This window comes from Gopherus flavomarginatus (genome assembly GCF_025201925.1).
Source record: "Gopherus flavomarginatus isolate rGopFla2 chromosome 1 unlocalized genomic scaffold, rGopFla2.mat.asm SUPER_1_unloc_1, whole genome shotgun sequence".
Classification (NCBI taxonomy): Eukaryota; Metazoa; Chordata; order Testudines; family Testudinidae; genus Gopherus; species Gopherus flavomarginatus.
The window spans coordinates 302,159-317,928 of NW_026114596.1; the positions used below are offsets into that span (position 1 = coordinate 302,159).

The following is a 15,770-nucleotide window of genomic DNA, read 5'->3' on the forward strand; positions in this document are numbered from 1 at the left end:
TGATATGATTCTGGATGGCATGAGACTGCCAGTTCCAGTTCAAACGGTGCTCCAAGGGCTGGCTCTTGTTCAAATGGCTAACTTAAGAGTGCTGCCAGAGAAGCAACAAGAAGTCTTTTTTTTCTAAAGATGAGGGGACCAATTTCAATGAATGGCTCTAAGGTGTCCATGACAGGCCAAAACAGCCAGCAAAGTTGCTCTCACTAGAACTAAAGTTGCAGCCCAAAGTAGGAAAACGAAAAGTCCAGTGGTGCTCTCATCAAACCTGGTAACCATGTACCTATTTCACAACCATAGATGCCAGAGACATAATAAAAAAAACAGGACAAGTGTGAGTCAAATCCTCGCACTGTGGTCACCCACAACAATCCTAAACTGCTGGTTTACACTATCCCTACTGGACCTGGGAGAGTTGTACATAGGGACCAGTTAAATATTGGACTATTAGTCTGATCAGGGCTAATAGAAGGGATAGAGCAGCGTGTCCCAAGGAAACAAACCAATGGGGCAAACCTAAACCCTGTTGAAAATGGACAGATCCCTCAAATGGTCCTGGTGTTACCCAGGGACAGGGGAATAGAAAAATTGGGCAAGAAACCACCAGCTTTAAGAAGATCCCAGAGAACTACCAGGGGTGTACTGCCTGGTAAACCTAGAGATGATTATGTTATTTGTTCTAAGTGGTGTTGTAATGAATACTGTGATGTATAGTAGAAAGAAGTGGACATGGGTTGTTAAATGTTCAATTATTGATTGTTAATGGCTTTTTTATATAACGTGATGCTGGTTAATCTTGTTAACATGGGGCCTAGATGTGCTGGTTGTAATATAATGGCTGTGGCAGAATATTAGCAAGGGAGAATGTCAGGGGACTGTTGGCCCTTCACTAAAACTTCTTGAGGATTTTTGATTGGCCCTTTCTCAGTACCTAAATGAATGGTCGATGGGAAACCAGGTCCCTGAGAGTGACAGGCCCCAGGGGCAATGGGGAGAGGCCAGCGCTCCCAGTCAGCCTGACTGACAGCACAGGAAGGCCAAGGGGGAGGTCAGGGTGGTCCCATCCTCCGTGTGAGCTGGGGATGCCAGGGCCAGAGCAGGGCCATGCTAAGGAGAGCTGGGGAACCGCCATGCCAGGCAGAGCTGGCACGGTCACAGAAGCATCCCAGGAGCAGGCCCATGCTGGGAGCAGCCACAGCAGCCAGAGAAACAGTCGAGAGATCCAGGAGCGGCGCTAGGGTTTTTGACACCCTAGGCGGGGGTCCTTCCGCGGCCCCTGGTCTTAGGGGCACTTTGGCAGCAGATCCCGGAGTGAGTGAAGAACCCACCGCAGAATTACCGCTGAAGCCTCGGAACATGGAAGGACCCCCCGCCGCCAAATTGCCGTCGAGGGTGGCGAAATGCCCCCCCCAAATCCTAGTGCCCTAGGAGACTGCCTAAGTCGTCTAAATGGAAGCACCAGCCCTGCAGAGATCTGAGTTGGAAGCAGAGGTGTGGGCGCCCTAACCAGAGGGGCCAGAGAAGCACCACAGGGAGCAGGGAGTAGAGTATCAGCACTGCTGGGGCTGGAGCATTGTGGAGTCAGGTGTGGAGAGCAGCTGGGGAGAATGAGGGGGACCCTGGGCAGAGGGTCAAATGTAGGGAGGCCAGACTTGGAGGGGGAATCATTAACCCACCAGGGGTGGGAGGGAGATGACGCTGGGAAGAAGGGTCCTTGCACCCAGAGCCTGAGGGCATGTGGCCACCACCAGAACAAATGTCCAACTTGCGGCATCCCTGCAGCACAGCCAGGGACTGGGCAGAAGGCCGCGGAGGTGTGAGGGAGAGACTGTGCGTTGCCCTGACATTCCAGAGACAGCTGTCTGTGGTGTCGCTGTGCCCATAGAGCGGGGGTGACGTGTTTTCCTCTAACCGTTCCCATTTTTTTCTTATTTTTTAAATTGATTGCTGTTTAAAAATAACTTGTATTTGCTTGAACTATATGCTGTGACGGAAGAGAGCACCCTGAACTGGGGACACCCTAGCCCCTGTCCTAAGTGACTATAACAAGATTGTAGGTCAAGCCCTCTGCCACCCAGGAGAGTGGACAGGGAGCCCTCGAGGTCAGGCAGGAGTGAGATAAAGGGTAAGCAAGAAGGATCGAGTCCTCATATCCTTTCATTAGTGAATTCGGCCAGGTTTGTGAATAAGCCTGGAAGGGTCCCAACAAGAGCAGGACTGTTCCCCCACTCACATCTTCAGGAATTCTTGAAAGGACTCTCCTTACTTTTCTCTTCTAAAGTGAAACATTTCCCCTTGGAATGTTTTGCTCTGTTGCGCTACACAAGGCCCTTCACTTTTCTGCAAAAGGGTAATAACCGGCTCTCTCTGCCTGCCTGAGGCTCTGTCTACACTACACACCTTACAGTGGGACAGCTGTACCGTTGCACCTGCGCTGCTCTCACGTGTAGCCACTCTATGCCCATGGGACCGAGCTCTCCTGCCAGCAGAATTAAACTACTCCCAGCTTGTGGCTCCTGCTGACATAGCGCTCTCCAGACCAGCCCTTTTCTTGGGCAGGGGGTGTTTTTTCATACTCCTGACAGACAAAAGTTTTACCAAGAAAAGTGCTAGTGTAGACAAAGCCTGAGTTGCATGATAGTAAGATGTCCACAAGCCCTGCAATGTTTAAGAAGATTGAAAATTTCTGCTGGTCTCCTTTCTCACCAAACCCAGCTGCTTGCATAGATTTATCTCAAAACTGCCTGAATGTCTTTCCGGAGTCTGCTGCATTACCCGAGAATTTCAACGCCTTTTGGGTTTTCAGTTGTTCCATATGCAGGATAGCTCCTTCCTTCCTTCACCAAAGCCCTGTTATCTCTGGCCTCTGGTAACCCCTGGTACTAGAAGGAGATCTTGGGAATTCATAAGAAGGAAAAACAGTCTAGACTCTAACGAGGGAGGCTTGATTAGATATAAATCAGAGTTACAAAAGCTAATGGAGAGCCCTGCGCTCCCAGCTATGTGTTCAGTGGCAGCCGCCATTCAATGGCCCATTCTTGCTAGCCCCAATCTAGTTGCCCCAAACAGGTGCTCTGCTCTTGAAGGCCCAGGACATTCTCCTGAGTTTGCCAAGGACCCAGCAACAGGCGCACTGAACTATATAGGGGCCTCAGGAGGCTTCCCCAGTACAAACAATAATCATAAATAATAAACACAATAATCCAGCCAAATCAAGGCCTGCCCCCATCCCTTTGCCTTGAGCTACAGACAAATGTCATACTGTCTGGGAAAGTCTGATTCAGCCTGAAACATTAGATTTCAATTCCACCTTGGAGACACTGGGAGGAAACAAACAGAGATGAAGAGAAGAAATCCAATGCAAACACAAATCCGGTCTCCATCCTGCCTACAGGGCTCCCCTTATTCCACAGCATCTTTAGGGTAAGGGAGACAGGCACCTAGCTGCCCTCTATCCCTCAGTCTACACAGACAAGGTCAGCTCCCAGACTGCTGGACTGGCAGCATAGTACGGGGAGGAGGTGAGCAGCCCTCAGTGGTGAAAGAAAAGGTGAAGGGCTGTTTAGAAAAGCTGGACATGCACAAGTCCATGGGGCCGGATACAGTGCATCTGAGGGTACTGACGGAGTTGACTGATGTCACTGCAGAGCCATTGGCTATTATTGTTCAAAACTTGTGGTGATTGGGGGAGGTCTTGGACAACTGGAAAAAGGCAAATATAGTGCCCATCTTTAAAAAAGAAAAGAAGGAGAATCCAGGGAACTACAGACTAGTCAGTCTCACCTCTGTCCCCAGAAAAATCATAAAACAGTTCCTCAAGGAATTCATTTAGAAGCACTTGGAGGAGAGGAAGGTGATCAGGAAAAGTAAACATGGATTCACCAAGGGCAAATCATGTCTGACCAACCAGATTGCCTTCAATGTCTAGTTGGCAGCCACCATTCAGCACTGGTGAGACCACATCTGGGGTATTGCATCTAGTTTTGGTCCCCCCACTACAGAAGGGAGATGCACAAATTGGAGAGAGTCCAGCAGAGGGCAACATACATGATTAGGGGGCTGGGGCATATGACTTATGAGACGAGGCTGAGGGAGTTGGGCTTATTTAGTCTGCAAAAGAGAAGAGTGAGAGGGGCAGGGGGATTTGATAGCAGCCTTCAACTACCTGAAGAGGGGATCCGTGGTAGCAGATGACAGAACAAGGAGCAATGGTCTCAAGTTGCAGTGGGGGAGGTCTAGACTGGATATTAGGAAACACTATTTCACTAGGAGGGTGGTGAAGCACTGGAATGGGTTACCTAGGGAGGTGATGGAATCTCCATCCTTAGAGGTTTTTAAGGCTCAGCTTGACAAAACCCTGGCTGGGATGATTTAGTTGTGCTTGGTCCTGCTTTGAGCAGGAAATTGGACTAGATACCTCTTGAGTTCTCTCCCAGCCCTAATCTTCCATGATTTTATCCACAGGAACATTCTGCTGGTGTTACTTTTAATAAGTCTGTTCCCCCAAAGTGACCCCAGTGACTGTGATGTGATGCCAGGTTTCTGAATGGGAGTAAAAGTGAAGTCCTGGAGTTCACACTTCCCAGGAGTGGGGAGCTGACAAGCTCTGGCTACTCCTGCAAAGCTCAGATTCCCCTTGAGAGGATGGTGAAGGCTCAGGCTCCCTCTGCCAGCCTGCTACAGTGTGAGTCCATTTCGCTCTTGGTGTGACAGAGAGGCCATGGTTGTGGCAGGGAAGTCGGGTCTCCTGGGTTCTGTCTGTCATCTTGCCACTCATTCTCTCTGTGACCTTCACCAAGTTACATCTCCCTGTGCCTCAGATTCATTACCTGTAGAATGGGAATATGTTGGTAGTGACTTTCCTTTGCTAGTTGTTTTCAGGATCCTTCAATGAAAGATGCTGCACAGTATGATGATAGTTACTGATGAGAATTACTGATCTGTGATCCCTTAGCAACAGCCCCGTCGGTTTGCAGAAAGTGTTCCTGTCTCCCTTCAGACATCTGTCTCCAGAGCTGTCTATCTATTATCTACTCAGCCATCCTGGACATATACAGTGTATCTAACCTATGGAGACATAGGCATTATCCTTCGTTTTCTTAGTAATCAACCATGATTTTAAATATACACAAATACACAGAGCAACCAATTCCTCTCTGACTCAGCACAGAGCCCATGAGTTCTCATCTCCCTTTGGGAAGGTCCCTTAATTACTGTTTATTCCTAAAGCTGGACAAAAAACACAGAAGCACAGGCAAGCTTGTATCCAGTCTGTTTACATTCAGATGCCACATCTCTGCTAGAGGCTGAGCTAACCCCTCTGGGATTGCACAGAGCTGTATTATAAACGATGCACACACCTGTGTTGCTCTCGGCCTCAGATATTGATGCAGATGCTGCGGTGAGAGAGGTGTGGGACACGGCTACCTGAAGGGGGTTCCCAGGGAAGACACTTCCATCTCACAATTCACAGATACCCATCTCCTGCTGAGGAGCTCACCTGGTCAACAAACCCAGTGCAGCGTGGGACTGATTTGATAGAGAGTAAGTCTGCAGAACTTTCCACTCTCCGCAGCTTTAAATATCCCAGGGCTCTTGCCACAGGTGACAAGTTGGCTCCAGAATCATTGGTCAAAATGTCTCTCTTGTCTGGGTCCCCATGGCTGATGGCCTCCAGCCCCAATGTGCTGCATTTCAGTGGCACAGGGGATCCTTCATGATGAAAGATGTCAGTAGACAGACAATACAAAATCAAATTCTGAGGTCCTGGCTCGTACGTTACTCAGGCCCCATTAGGCAAAATTCCCCTTGGAGCCAGCTGTGAGTTAATGCACAGACTCTCACCTCCTCCTCTTCCATCATAGGGCTCTTACTGTTAATTGGGGGGGGCTGTTCCCTGAATTGTATCTGCTGTAAGGCATGTAGGTACTATTCCTCACTGCCAAGACCTCTTCTTCCCTAGCTTCATTAGAGAAATTTCAGTCCAAATGGTTAAAGTTTGGCACACTGAAAATGAGGTCTTATAATTGAAAATGTCAGACGACCTTAACTAAGATGGATGCCACCAGCACAACTTACAATGGCAAATCCATTTGTAAATCCCATTCAGCTAAGCTCGTTGCTCCAATAATGCCTGTGGCAAGGAGTTCCACAGGCCAAATATATATTATGGAAAAAAATATTTTGTCAATGTTATATGTGCAGACTTTCAATGTAACTGAACGTTCCCTTGTTCATGTGTTATGAGACAGAGTAAATATAAATGTTTGATCTACTTTTTTATAAATAGAGTCATAGAGTTTAAGGCCAGAAGGGACATTTAGATCATCCAGTCTGACCTCCTGTATAACACAGACCATTAAATTTCACCGTTACCCCTGTATAAGCCCATATTTATGTTTGACTAAGAACTGATCTACATGAGGATGTTAAATCACAGAACCATAAAAGCACAGCGTAATCTAACCTAGTCCCCTGCTGAGATGCAGGATTTGTCGTTTGTAAGCCATCCAACACAGCTGGTTATCCAGCCTCCTTTGGACACCTTGCAGTGAAGGTGCTTCCATAACCTCCCTAGTTATGTGTTCCATATTCCTCCTGTTCTTACAGTTAGGAAGTTTTTCCTGAGATTTTTTCTAAATCTGCTGTGCTGTTGCTGCAAGCTATTGCCTGTTGTCCTGCCCTCTGTGACCAAAGAGAACATTTTTTCTTCATCTTTTTTATGGCAGCCTCTCAAGTATCTGAAGACCACTGTCATGTCCCCATAAGACTCCTCTTTTCCATGCTAAGCATACCCAGTTCCTTCAGTGTTTGCCCTTATGGCTTGCATTCCATCCCCTTGATCAACCTTGTCACTCAGCTCTGGATCCTTTCCAGTTTCTCTACAAGCTTCCTATACGTCGGTGAATAGAACTGAACATTTTACTCCAGCTCAGGCCTAACCAACACCGAGTAGAGCAGTACTATTACCTCCTGTGACTTGCAAGCTCTGCCTCTGCTAGTGCAAAAGAAAATTGCATTACCTTTTTGTGCAACAGAAAAAAATCCGTCAGAGATGTATCTGTATCAACCTAAACCTGCGTTAGCATGAGGTCAATGGAGGAATACTTCCATCGACCTATCTACCACCTCTCAAGAGGTGGATGAACTAGGCTGATGGGAAAACCCTGGCCGTCACTACGAGTACTTTTTTCAGAGTAGCAGTCATGTTAGTCTGTATCCGTAGGAAGAACAGGAGTACTTGTGGCACCTTAGAGACGAACACATTTATTTGAGCATAAGCTTTCATGGGCTAAAACCCATTTCATCGGATGCATGTAGTGGAAAATACAGAAGGAAGATATATATATATATATATATATATATATATATATATATATATATATATATATATATATATATATATATCTTCCTTCTGTATTTTATATATATACATTTATATATATATATACATTTATATATATATATACATACACAGGGAACATGAACCAATGGGTGTTACCATACACACTATAAGGAGAGTGATCAGTTAAGGTGAGCTATTATCAGCAGGAGAGAAAAAGAACTGTTTGTAGTGGTGATGAAAATGGCCCATTTCCAGCAATTGACAAGGAGATGTGAGGAACCGTAGGGGGCTCTGTTTACACAGAAGTGCTATGGCAGTGTATCATAAACCTAGTCCCAGATTTGGACCTTAGCATACAAAATATGGAGGTTAGCATGAAAACCTCCAAGCTTAGTTACCAGCTTGGACCTGGTAAAGCTGCCACCACCCAAAAAATTAGAGTGTTTTGGGGCACTCTGGTCCCCCCAAAAATCTTCCCTGGGGACCCCAAGACCCAAATCCCTTGAGTCTCACAACAAAGGGAAATAAACCTTTTCCCTTCCCCCCTCCAGGTGTTCCTGGAGAGACACACAGAAGCAAGCTCTGTGAATCTAAACAGAGGGATTCCACCCTCCCCGTTCCCAGCCTTGGAAAACAGAAGTACCGAGAGCTAATCTCTCTCTCCCCCCTCACCCAGAGGGAATGCAAAGTCAGGCTAGTAAATCTAACACACACAGATTTCCCCCTGACTTCTTCCTCCCACCAATTCCCTGGTGAGCACAGACTCAATTCCCTGGAGTTCCCCACTAAAGAAAAACTCCAACAGGTCTTAAAAAGAAAGCTTTATGTAAAAAGAAAGAAAAATATATAAAAATGGTCTCTCTGTATCAATGTGACAAATACAGGGTCAATGGCTTAAAAGAAATATGAATAAACAGCCTTATTCAAAAAGAATACAATTCAAAACACTCCAGCAACTATACCCAGGTAAATACAAAAGAAAACAATAGAAACCTTACTGCCTTACTATATTTGTACTTACAACTTGGAAACAGAAGATTAGAAAGCAGGAAACAGAAATCCTCTCATAGCCGAGAGAGAGACAGAGAAAGACCCAAAAACAAAGGACTCACACACAACCTTCCCTCCACCCAGACCTGAAAAAGTCTGGTTTCCTGATTGGTCCTCTGGTCAGTTGTTTCAGATTACTTCTTTCTAGGTGAAAGAGACTTTAACCCTTAGCTATCTGTTTATGACACAGTGCCACTGTAGCGTTTTAAGTGTAGACGAGCCCTCAAGCAGATCTTCCAGGAAAGCATCCACTCTGGGTCTGCAGACATGGGGAACTGTAGAATCCACCACTTCCTATCGCAGTTTGTTCCAAAGGTTAATCACCATCAGTGCTAAACATTTGGCCTTTTTTTCCAGCTGGAATTTGTCTGGTTTCAGCTTCCAGCCATTGGACCTTGCTCTGCCTTTCTTCTCTAGATTACAAAGCCAATTAGTCCCCATGAAAGTCTCCGTTTGATCATATTTTTCATAAGTGGATGAAGCTCTTTAAATAACTCCCACTCTGTGAGACATTTTCTCCAGTCTCCAATCATTTCTGTGGCTCTTTTCTCAATCCTCTCCAAGTTTTCAACCTTCTTTTTGAAATGTGGACCCCAGAATTGGATGCAGTCATTTTAACCAATGCCACATGCAGAGGTAAAGTCCTTCCCCTGCTTTCCAACTCACCCCACCCTCTGCATGCATCCAAGGATCGCATCAGCCCTTTTGGCCACAGCATCGCGATGGGAGCTCACGATGAGCTGGGTGTCCACAATGATTCCTGAATCCTTTTCAGGGTCCCTGTACTCCATAATACAGTGCCCTAGTCTGTCGATCAGGCCTGCATTCTCTGTTCCAAGAGGATAACTTTGCATTTGAGTGTATTAAAACATTTTTTTCCTCATGGGCCCAGCCGACCAAACACTCCACATCAATCAATATGCCTGCCCTGGCCTTCTCATTGTAAACGCTCTGTCAGTCTTTGGATCATCTGCAGATTTTATCTGCAGTGATTTTCCATTTCCTTCCACGTCATTGATGAAAACTTTGAATAGCATTAGGCCTAGAATTTATCTCTGCAGAACCCCACTAAAAACAACCCTATTCACTGACAATAGCCTATTGACAACTGCTTTCTGAGATCTCTCAATTAGCCAGCTTTTAGTTCCTTTTACGTGTGCACTGCTGATATTGAAGTGTTCATATTTTAATCTGAATAGTTTCCCCTACTAAATCAAATGTCTCAGAGAAATCAAATGTTATTGCATCTGTGCTGTTCCCTTGATCAGCCAAACATGAAATCTCGGAAAAGGATGAAATCAGCTGTATTTGACAAGACCTGTTTCCATAAACCATGTTTCTAACTTGAATGAATTATATTCCTAGACTATTTTTTTAACTACTCCAATACCAGCTTTTCCATTACTTCCTAACCTTCTCAAATTTTTTTTTAAATGTTCCTTTCATATTTTAATTATTTACATTTAATACAGAAGTGTCCTGTATTTGCCTTTTTTTCTTGTTTTTGTTTTGGCTCTGCTGCTCTTTGATTGCATAATGGCTTCAATGAGATTTGTGAATGATGGGTCAGTTTGTAACTCTAAGGTTCTACTGTAGATGTGGTGCATGTAGTGTATCATATTAACATTATGTATCCATCCAGGCATTTGTCCTGCGACCATCATCCTAGACCCTGGGCACATAAAGAAAGTCAAGAGGACATACAGTACATGCAGGAATTTCTCCCCTGCTACATGTCAGATTCCAACACAACCAACTTCATAAACCCCTCCACCTTCATCCTGCTGGGCATTCCTGACCTGCAGATGGCCCAAGTCTGGATCTCCATACCCTTCTGCACCATGTATGCCATAGCCATCTTGGGGAACTTCATCATCCTGTTCATTGTGAAGAGGGAGACGAGCCTCCATGAGCCCATGTACTATTTCCTCTGCATGCTGGCCATCACCGACCTGGTCCTGTCCACTTCCACTCTACCCAAAATGCTGAGCATCTTCTGGTTCAATTCTAGGGAGATCATTTTCAGTGCCTGCCTCACCCAGATGTACTTCATTCACTGCTTCTCAGTGATGGAGTCTGGGATTTTCGTGGCCATGGCTTGGGATCGCTACGTGGACATCTGTGATCCCCTGAGACATTCCATTATCCTGACAAACCCCAAGGTGGCCAAGATCAGCCTGGCTGTGGTGTTGCGCGGTAGCATGCTCGTACTGCCCTATCCCCTCCTGGTGAGGCAGTGGCCATATTGCAGAACCAACATCATCCCCCACACCTACTGTGAGCACATAGCCGTGGTGAAGCTGGCCTGCACAAACATCCGCATTAGTAGTTACTACGGCCTCTTCGTGGCATTTTTGGTGACCGGTCTGGATGTATTTTTTATCGCTGTGTCCTATATCCAGATCCTCAGGGCCATCTTCAGCCTCCCCACAAAGGATTCCCAGCTGAAGACTTTTGGGACCTGCAGCTCCCACCTCTGTGTCATCTTAATCTCTTACATTCCATCTCTCTTCTCCTTCCTCATGCACCGGTTTGGGCACAATTTGGCCCTGCATTTCCACATTCTTATTGCCAATGTGTACCTCCTGGTGCCCCCCATGCTAAATCCCATCATCTATGGGGTGAGGACCAAACAGATCTGGAACAGGCTGCTCCAACTCTTTACTCATACAGGGACCTAAAGATTTTTCTCTTTGTGCTTTCACTCTCAGACTGAGGTCCACTGGCTGGTGACATGGTACCAGACCCTCTTTCTGAATCAGTTACTGGACAGTCAAAGAGACATGAAATCCTTTCCTGACCGTACTGTGCTTTGTCAGCATGATAAACTGGGGAATTTGTCTTGTACAGCTCATATGGTTTCCACTTTACAAGTGCTAGTAAATGAAATATTGAGACTTTGCTTCCTACCCTGTTTCTTCCACCAAGGCGTCCCCTCTGCCCCATCTCCTTCCCCAATTCCCCTCCATCTGAGTAGCCTAGTCCATCAAGGCCGAGGGACTCACCCCGTCATTTTCTCCTCTCTTCCCCTCCCTCATAACTCTCTAGATTGTCTCCACCTCCCTCCCTGCCCAGACTGTGCTCCCTCTGCTCTGGGTCTGAGACATGCGCTTCTGCAGCTCAGGATGATCAGGGGTGACATGAATTAATAACCCAAAGCCTCCCCCACACTGCAGCAACTGAACACCATCAGATCCCCTTTTTGACCATACTTTCTGGTTCAAAACTGGGTAGCTGACAACCCTAAGTGGCACCCAGAAGCAGAAGCCAAAACCTTGACTGTCTGGGTAAAACCCAGATGGGTGGAAACTATGTTAGCTCATGTCTGATTGAGTTAAACCTCTGTATCCTTATGTCTTTGGGCTTTTCCTGTGCTCTTCACTCACGTAGCTTATGCAAAGGGGCAGGATGCTGAGATGGAGGCATCTGTCTATAAATCGGCTGGTCATCAAAGACTATCAGCACTTAATGAGATATCGCCCAGACAGAAGAAAGAAGTAACTGTATTCTAGATAAAAGCCAGTTTTCTCCAATGTGTCTGCAGGTGGTGGACGTGGAAGGAATGGCACCTCCCCTGAAGAGTGAACAGAAAGGGGAGGGTTTGGTCCAGCCCTTTATAAACAGAGAGATTGGATGAGCCAGAAGAAGCTGGGGTAGGAGAGAAGGACAAGGGCAGAGGAGGGGACTCTGGTTGCAGGGCTCTGGCTGCAGCACAGAGACAGACTCCAGCTGGAGGAGGAGCCAGGAGTTCCAGGAGGTGACCCCTGGGAACCCCAGAATGGGTCTGACTAAATCTCAAAGAATGCTCCAAGGTGGTGAAGAGACAGAGGCAGGGAATGGCATGTAGGTGTTGTATTCTGTTTAACTGGATCGGGGTATCTCTTGTGGAATTGTTTTAGCAGCCCTCTTTGGAAGGCCTGGGTCTGTTTGCTTTAACGATCCTGTGCCCTGAAACAGAGAAACTGGAAACAGAGTGCGCCCAAGGGGGGAGCTTTGGTCAGGGGGTGCTGAAGCAATTGGAGAGTCTGGGGGAGCAGCCTAGTCTCAGGGCCTTGGTGTGCAGATCTCAGTTCCCAGAGAGAGGCGCTAGAATGGAAGCTGCATCCCAAAAGTGGGCCTAGAAGCCCAGAGCCAGAGGCAAGGCCTGGACAGTGCTTGGACTCCAAATCACATGGAGCCATTGTGGGGGCCCAAACACTGCCATTGGGCGGGTGTCGAGCTGTGGGAGCTTGTGCAAGGCTGTGACAGAAAACCTGGAGCTGCTTCTCGGATGCTAGGGGACTATGCATGGAAGTGGAGAAGGCCTGGGCGATCCCAAACCTCAGGGGAGGTGTCCACAAGATGTTCTCTTCACCCAAATGTGGCCCATTTTCCTCTGCCCTCGGTGCTCTGATTCCTGGACTGATCCAGCCAGGTTGTCCTGTAGGAAATGTTCCCTGAACCAGGCAGTGACAGTTTGGGTTCAGGGAGGTGGTTTGTCTCTCCCTTGGAAACTCTCTCTCTCCTCATGCATTTTGGTCTATCTCTCACTTTCCTTTGTAACTCACCCCCACCACCACAAACACAGATACCTCCTTCTCTCTGACACTTCGAATGTGCCTTCTGTGACATGCTACACCTCGGGGATTCCCCTGTAAACCCCATATTTTTCATTTACATACAATTGTGATATTGCATATAAAGCATGCCATGTAAGGTATCAGGTGAAAGGTTGTGACCTAGTAAAAGTCACTGTTCTATCTAAACATCTATATCATTAGTGCATATGAAATTATACGATTGTGATGTATGGTTGTCAGTAAAACACGCTGTAAATTGGGGAATTGGCCAGATATTAGCTCCCCAGAGGCAACAGCAAGGAAAATAATGAATGCTATAAAACAGGACACAATGGCCACATTCTTGGCCTTTCTCCTTCTCCCACCTACGCTGCAAGCAACAATGACACTCTGAAGACTGAAGACTCCAACAGAGGAAACTGGCCCAGGTTTCAAGGGAGAAACCTGTGTATATCCAGTGGGGTGAGAAAAACTGGTTAATCTAGATGTTGCCCAGTATAATAGGGTTGAGAGTTTAGACTGCTTGCCTATATTTTCTTTTCTCTCAATAATCACTTTTGTCATAAATAAAATTGTTTTCTGTTTATCTTTGCCAGTGAGTTTGTCTGAAGTGTTTGGTAAATCTGCTCAGGTTTATAGAGGCTGGTGTATTATCACTTTCTATTCATGAACCAGCTCATATATACGCCTTAGACATTAGGTATATTCTTAAGGTACCAGGCTTCTTGTTTGTACTTGTAGCATGTCCAGGCCTGGATGTTTTTGGAGGTGAGCTGTAACCACAATAGGTCTCAGGTGGTCCAGTCCGGGGGCAAGCCAAGTGTCTGGTTTCTTTGCCCATTCACTGCTGCCTTCTGAAGGGAGTTGCACATACTGGCCAGATTTGAAAAAAGCTACCTTGTGTAACATGTATCAAGGGCAGATCCCAGGAAGCTGCATCAGGTATGTTTGACAGGAGGATTAATGTTGGGAGTCACATTTCATAGAATCATAGATTATTAGGGTTGGCAAGGAAAGATTATTAGGTTTGCCTCAGGAGATCATCTAGTCCACCCCCTTGCTCAAAGCAGGACCAATCACCAAATGGTCCCCTCAAAGATTGAACTCACAACGCTGGGTTTAGCAAGCCAATGCTCAAACCACTGAGCTATCCCTCCCCTCAATTTTTATTATTATTATTATTTTATTTGTTACATACAAGGATACAATATAAACAAAATGAATTAATTTATGCATTTTAATTCTGGTTTTATGAACCCATGTTGGAATTTCTTGCACTTTCACAGAGGTATTTGTATGGGCAATACCATGACCTAATTTTTCTCCCGTACGTCCGCCCAAGAGGGGGTCTCTGGAGGGTCCAGGACTTAAGAGGTGCACTTCTACGAGGAACCAGTATGCTTTGCTGAAGTAAAGAGTGAATAATGTCACCTACCGCATCCAAGGCCTCAGATTTGAGGGAGATTGCTTGGTAAGTGGAGGAAATTGACTGGTAACCTGGATGGGTGGGCAAAGATGAGCAGGCATCAAACTGAAAGACAGCTTATTTTCTGCCCAAACAGAGGGGAACTTGGAACATAATTCTTGAAAAGGGTTAGACGTATCCCAAGTAAGAGCCACAGATTTGGCAGTTGCAACAGAAGAGAGGGATGTATCATTGCGGAGGGGGTTGGTATGAGTACACATAAGTTTATGAGTAACTGGACTCCGAGCGAGGTTAAGAATTGCTGCAAGGTCGCAGAGGACATCCATGCCCAGAATAATCCCCTCTGCATTTGGAGCTACATAAAAAAAGACTGAGTCCAGAAGAATAGATTTGATTTTACAAGAACAGGGGAGCTTTTATAAGCTGTGAGCTGTGCGCCTCCTACCCTTGAAATAGTAATATACTGTTTAGTAGTGGGGAGGGGGAGGTCAGCAATGGAAACAGACGCTTACCAGTCCAGGAGAATTGTGCATGGCCAGCCCCTTATCCATGCCTGTAAGTGTGGCCTCAAGGAATTTATATCTGCATCAGCAGCACTGACAGGCAAGGGGGAGCACTGGGACATAACGGGTCATGCGATTTAAGAGCCTGGCCATTTCCGCTTTACTCAGGTGTGAGGAACGGTTGTCAGTCAGTTGAGACACTGATTGGGGCTGTTGTTGGTTACCCAGGGTTATTTGGCTTGGACACTCGGCTGCCCAGTGTCTGGTCTTTCCTCACACAAAACATTGGGAGATGGCGGGGGGCAGTGGGGACAGGACCAGGACCAGGTTGAAAAGTCAGTGAAGTATTGCAGGGATTCAACTGGTCATGATTCTGTCCTGACCTGCCTTTAGGGTTTTGCGCCTGCAGTTTTTTGAGTATGTTGCCAGATGCTACCAGTGTGGTGCTCTGCTCTATTCAATGTTGAGATCAGTCAGCTGCATGCGTGTGCTCCCTCTGTGTGCTGTCCCAGGTCTGCGCAGAGAACTGACCCAGCAGACCCTGAGAGAACCCCCAATGACCACAGGCTCTTGTAAGGTACGAAGGCACCCGGCCAGGTTTATTTTTGAAGAGAAACACTGTCTCCAGCTCCCCGAATCAGAGATCCAAGGTGCTGCTAAGGTGCTGCTAGCTAGTACATCTGTGCTCCCTGGCAATGGACCGGCTCAGTCAATGGCAGGACTTTCCATTGCCCCTAGACCAGACAAAGACACCACCCCGGGGTGAATTCTTACACACAGGTACACATCAATCCCGATGTATTGGGATGCAACCGCTCTACGTAGCAAGATGCCGCCTCTCACCTCGTACATGTTGGTTCAAACAAAATAACTCTATCCATCATATTACC

General features: G+C 46.5%; 1 protein-coding gene across 1 annotated transcript; it reads left to right on the forward strand.

Moving 5' to 3' along the window:
• Nucleotides 1-10,101: 10,101 nt before the first annotated feature.
• On the forward strand, nt 10,102-11,073 carry LOC127040821 (olfactory receptor 52R1-like). Its single transcript, XM_050935388.1, has one exon. It carries the CDS (start codon nt 10,102-10,104, stop codon nt 11,071-11,073), a length of 972 nt encoding a protein of 323 aa, XP_050791345.1.
• Nucleotides 11,074-15,770: the final 4,697 nt, after the last annotated feature.

Coding starts and splice junctions, on each gene's coding strand:
- LOC127040821 (XM_050935388.1), top strand. CDS start 10,102: ATGCAGGAATTTCTCCCCTGCTACATGTCAGATTCCAACACAACCAAC.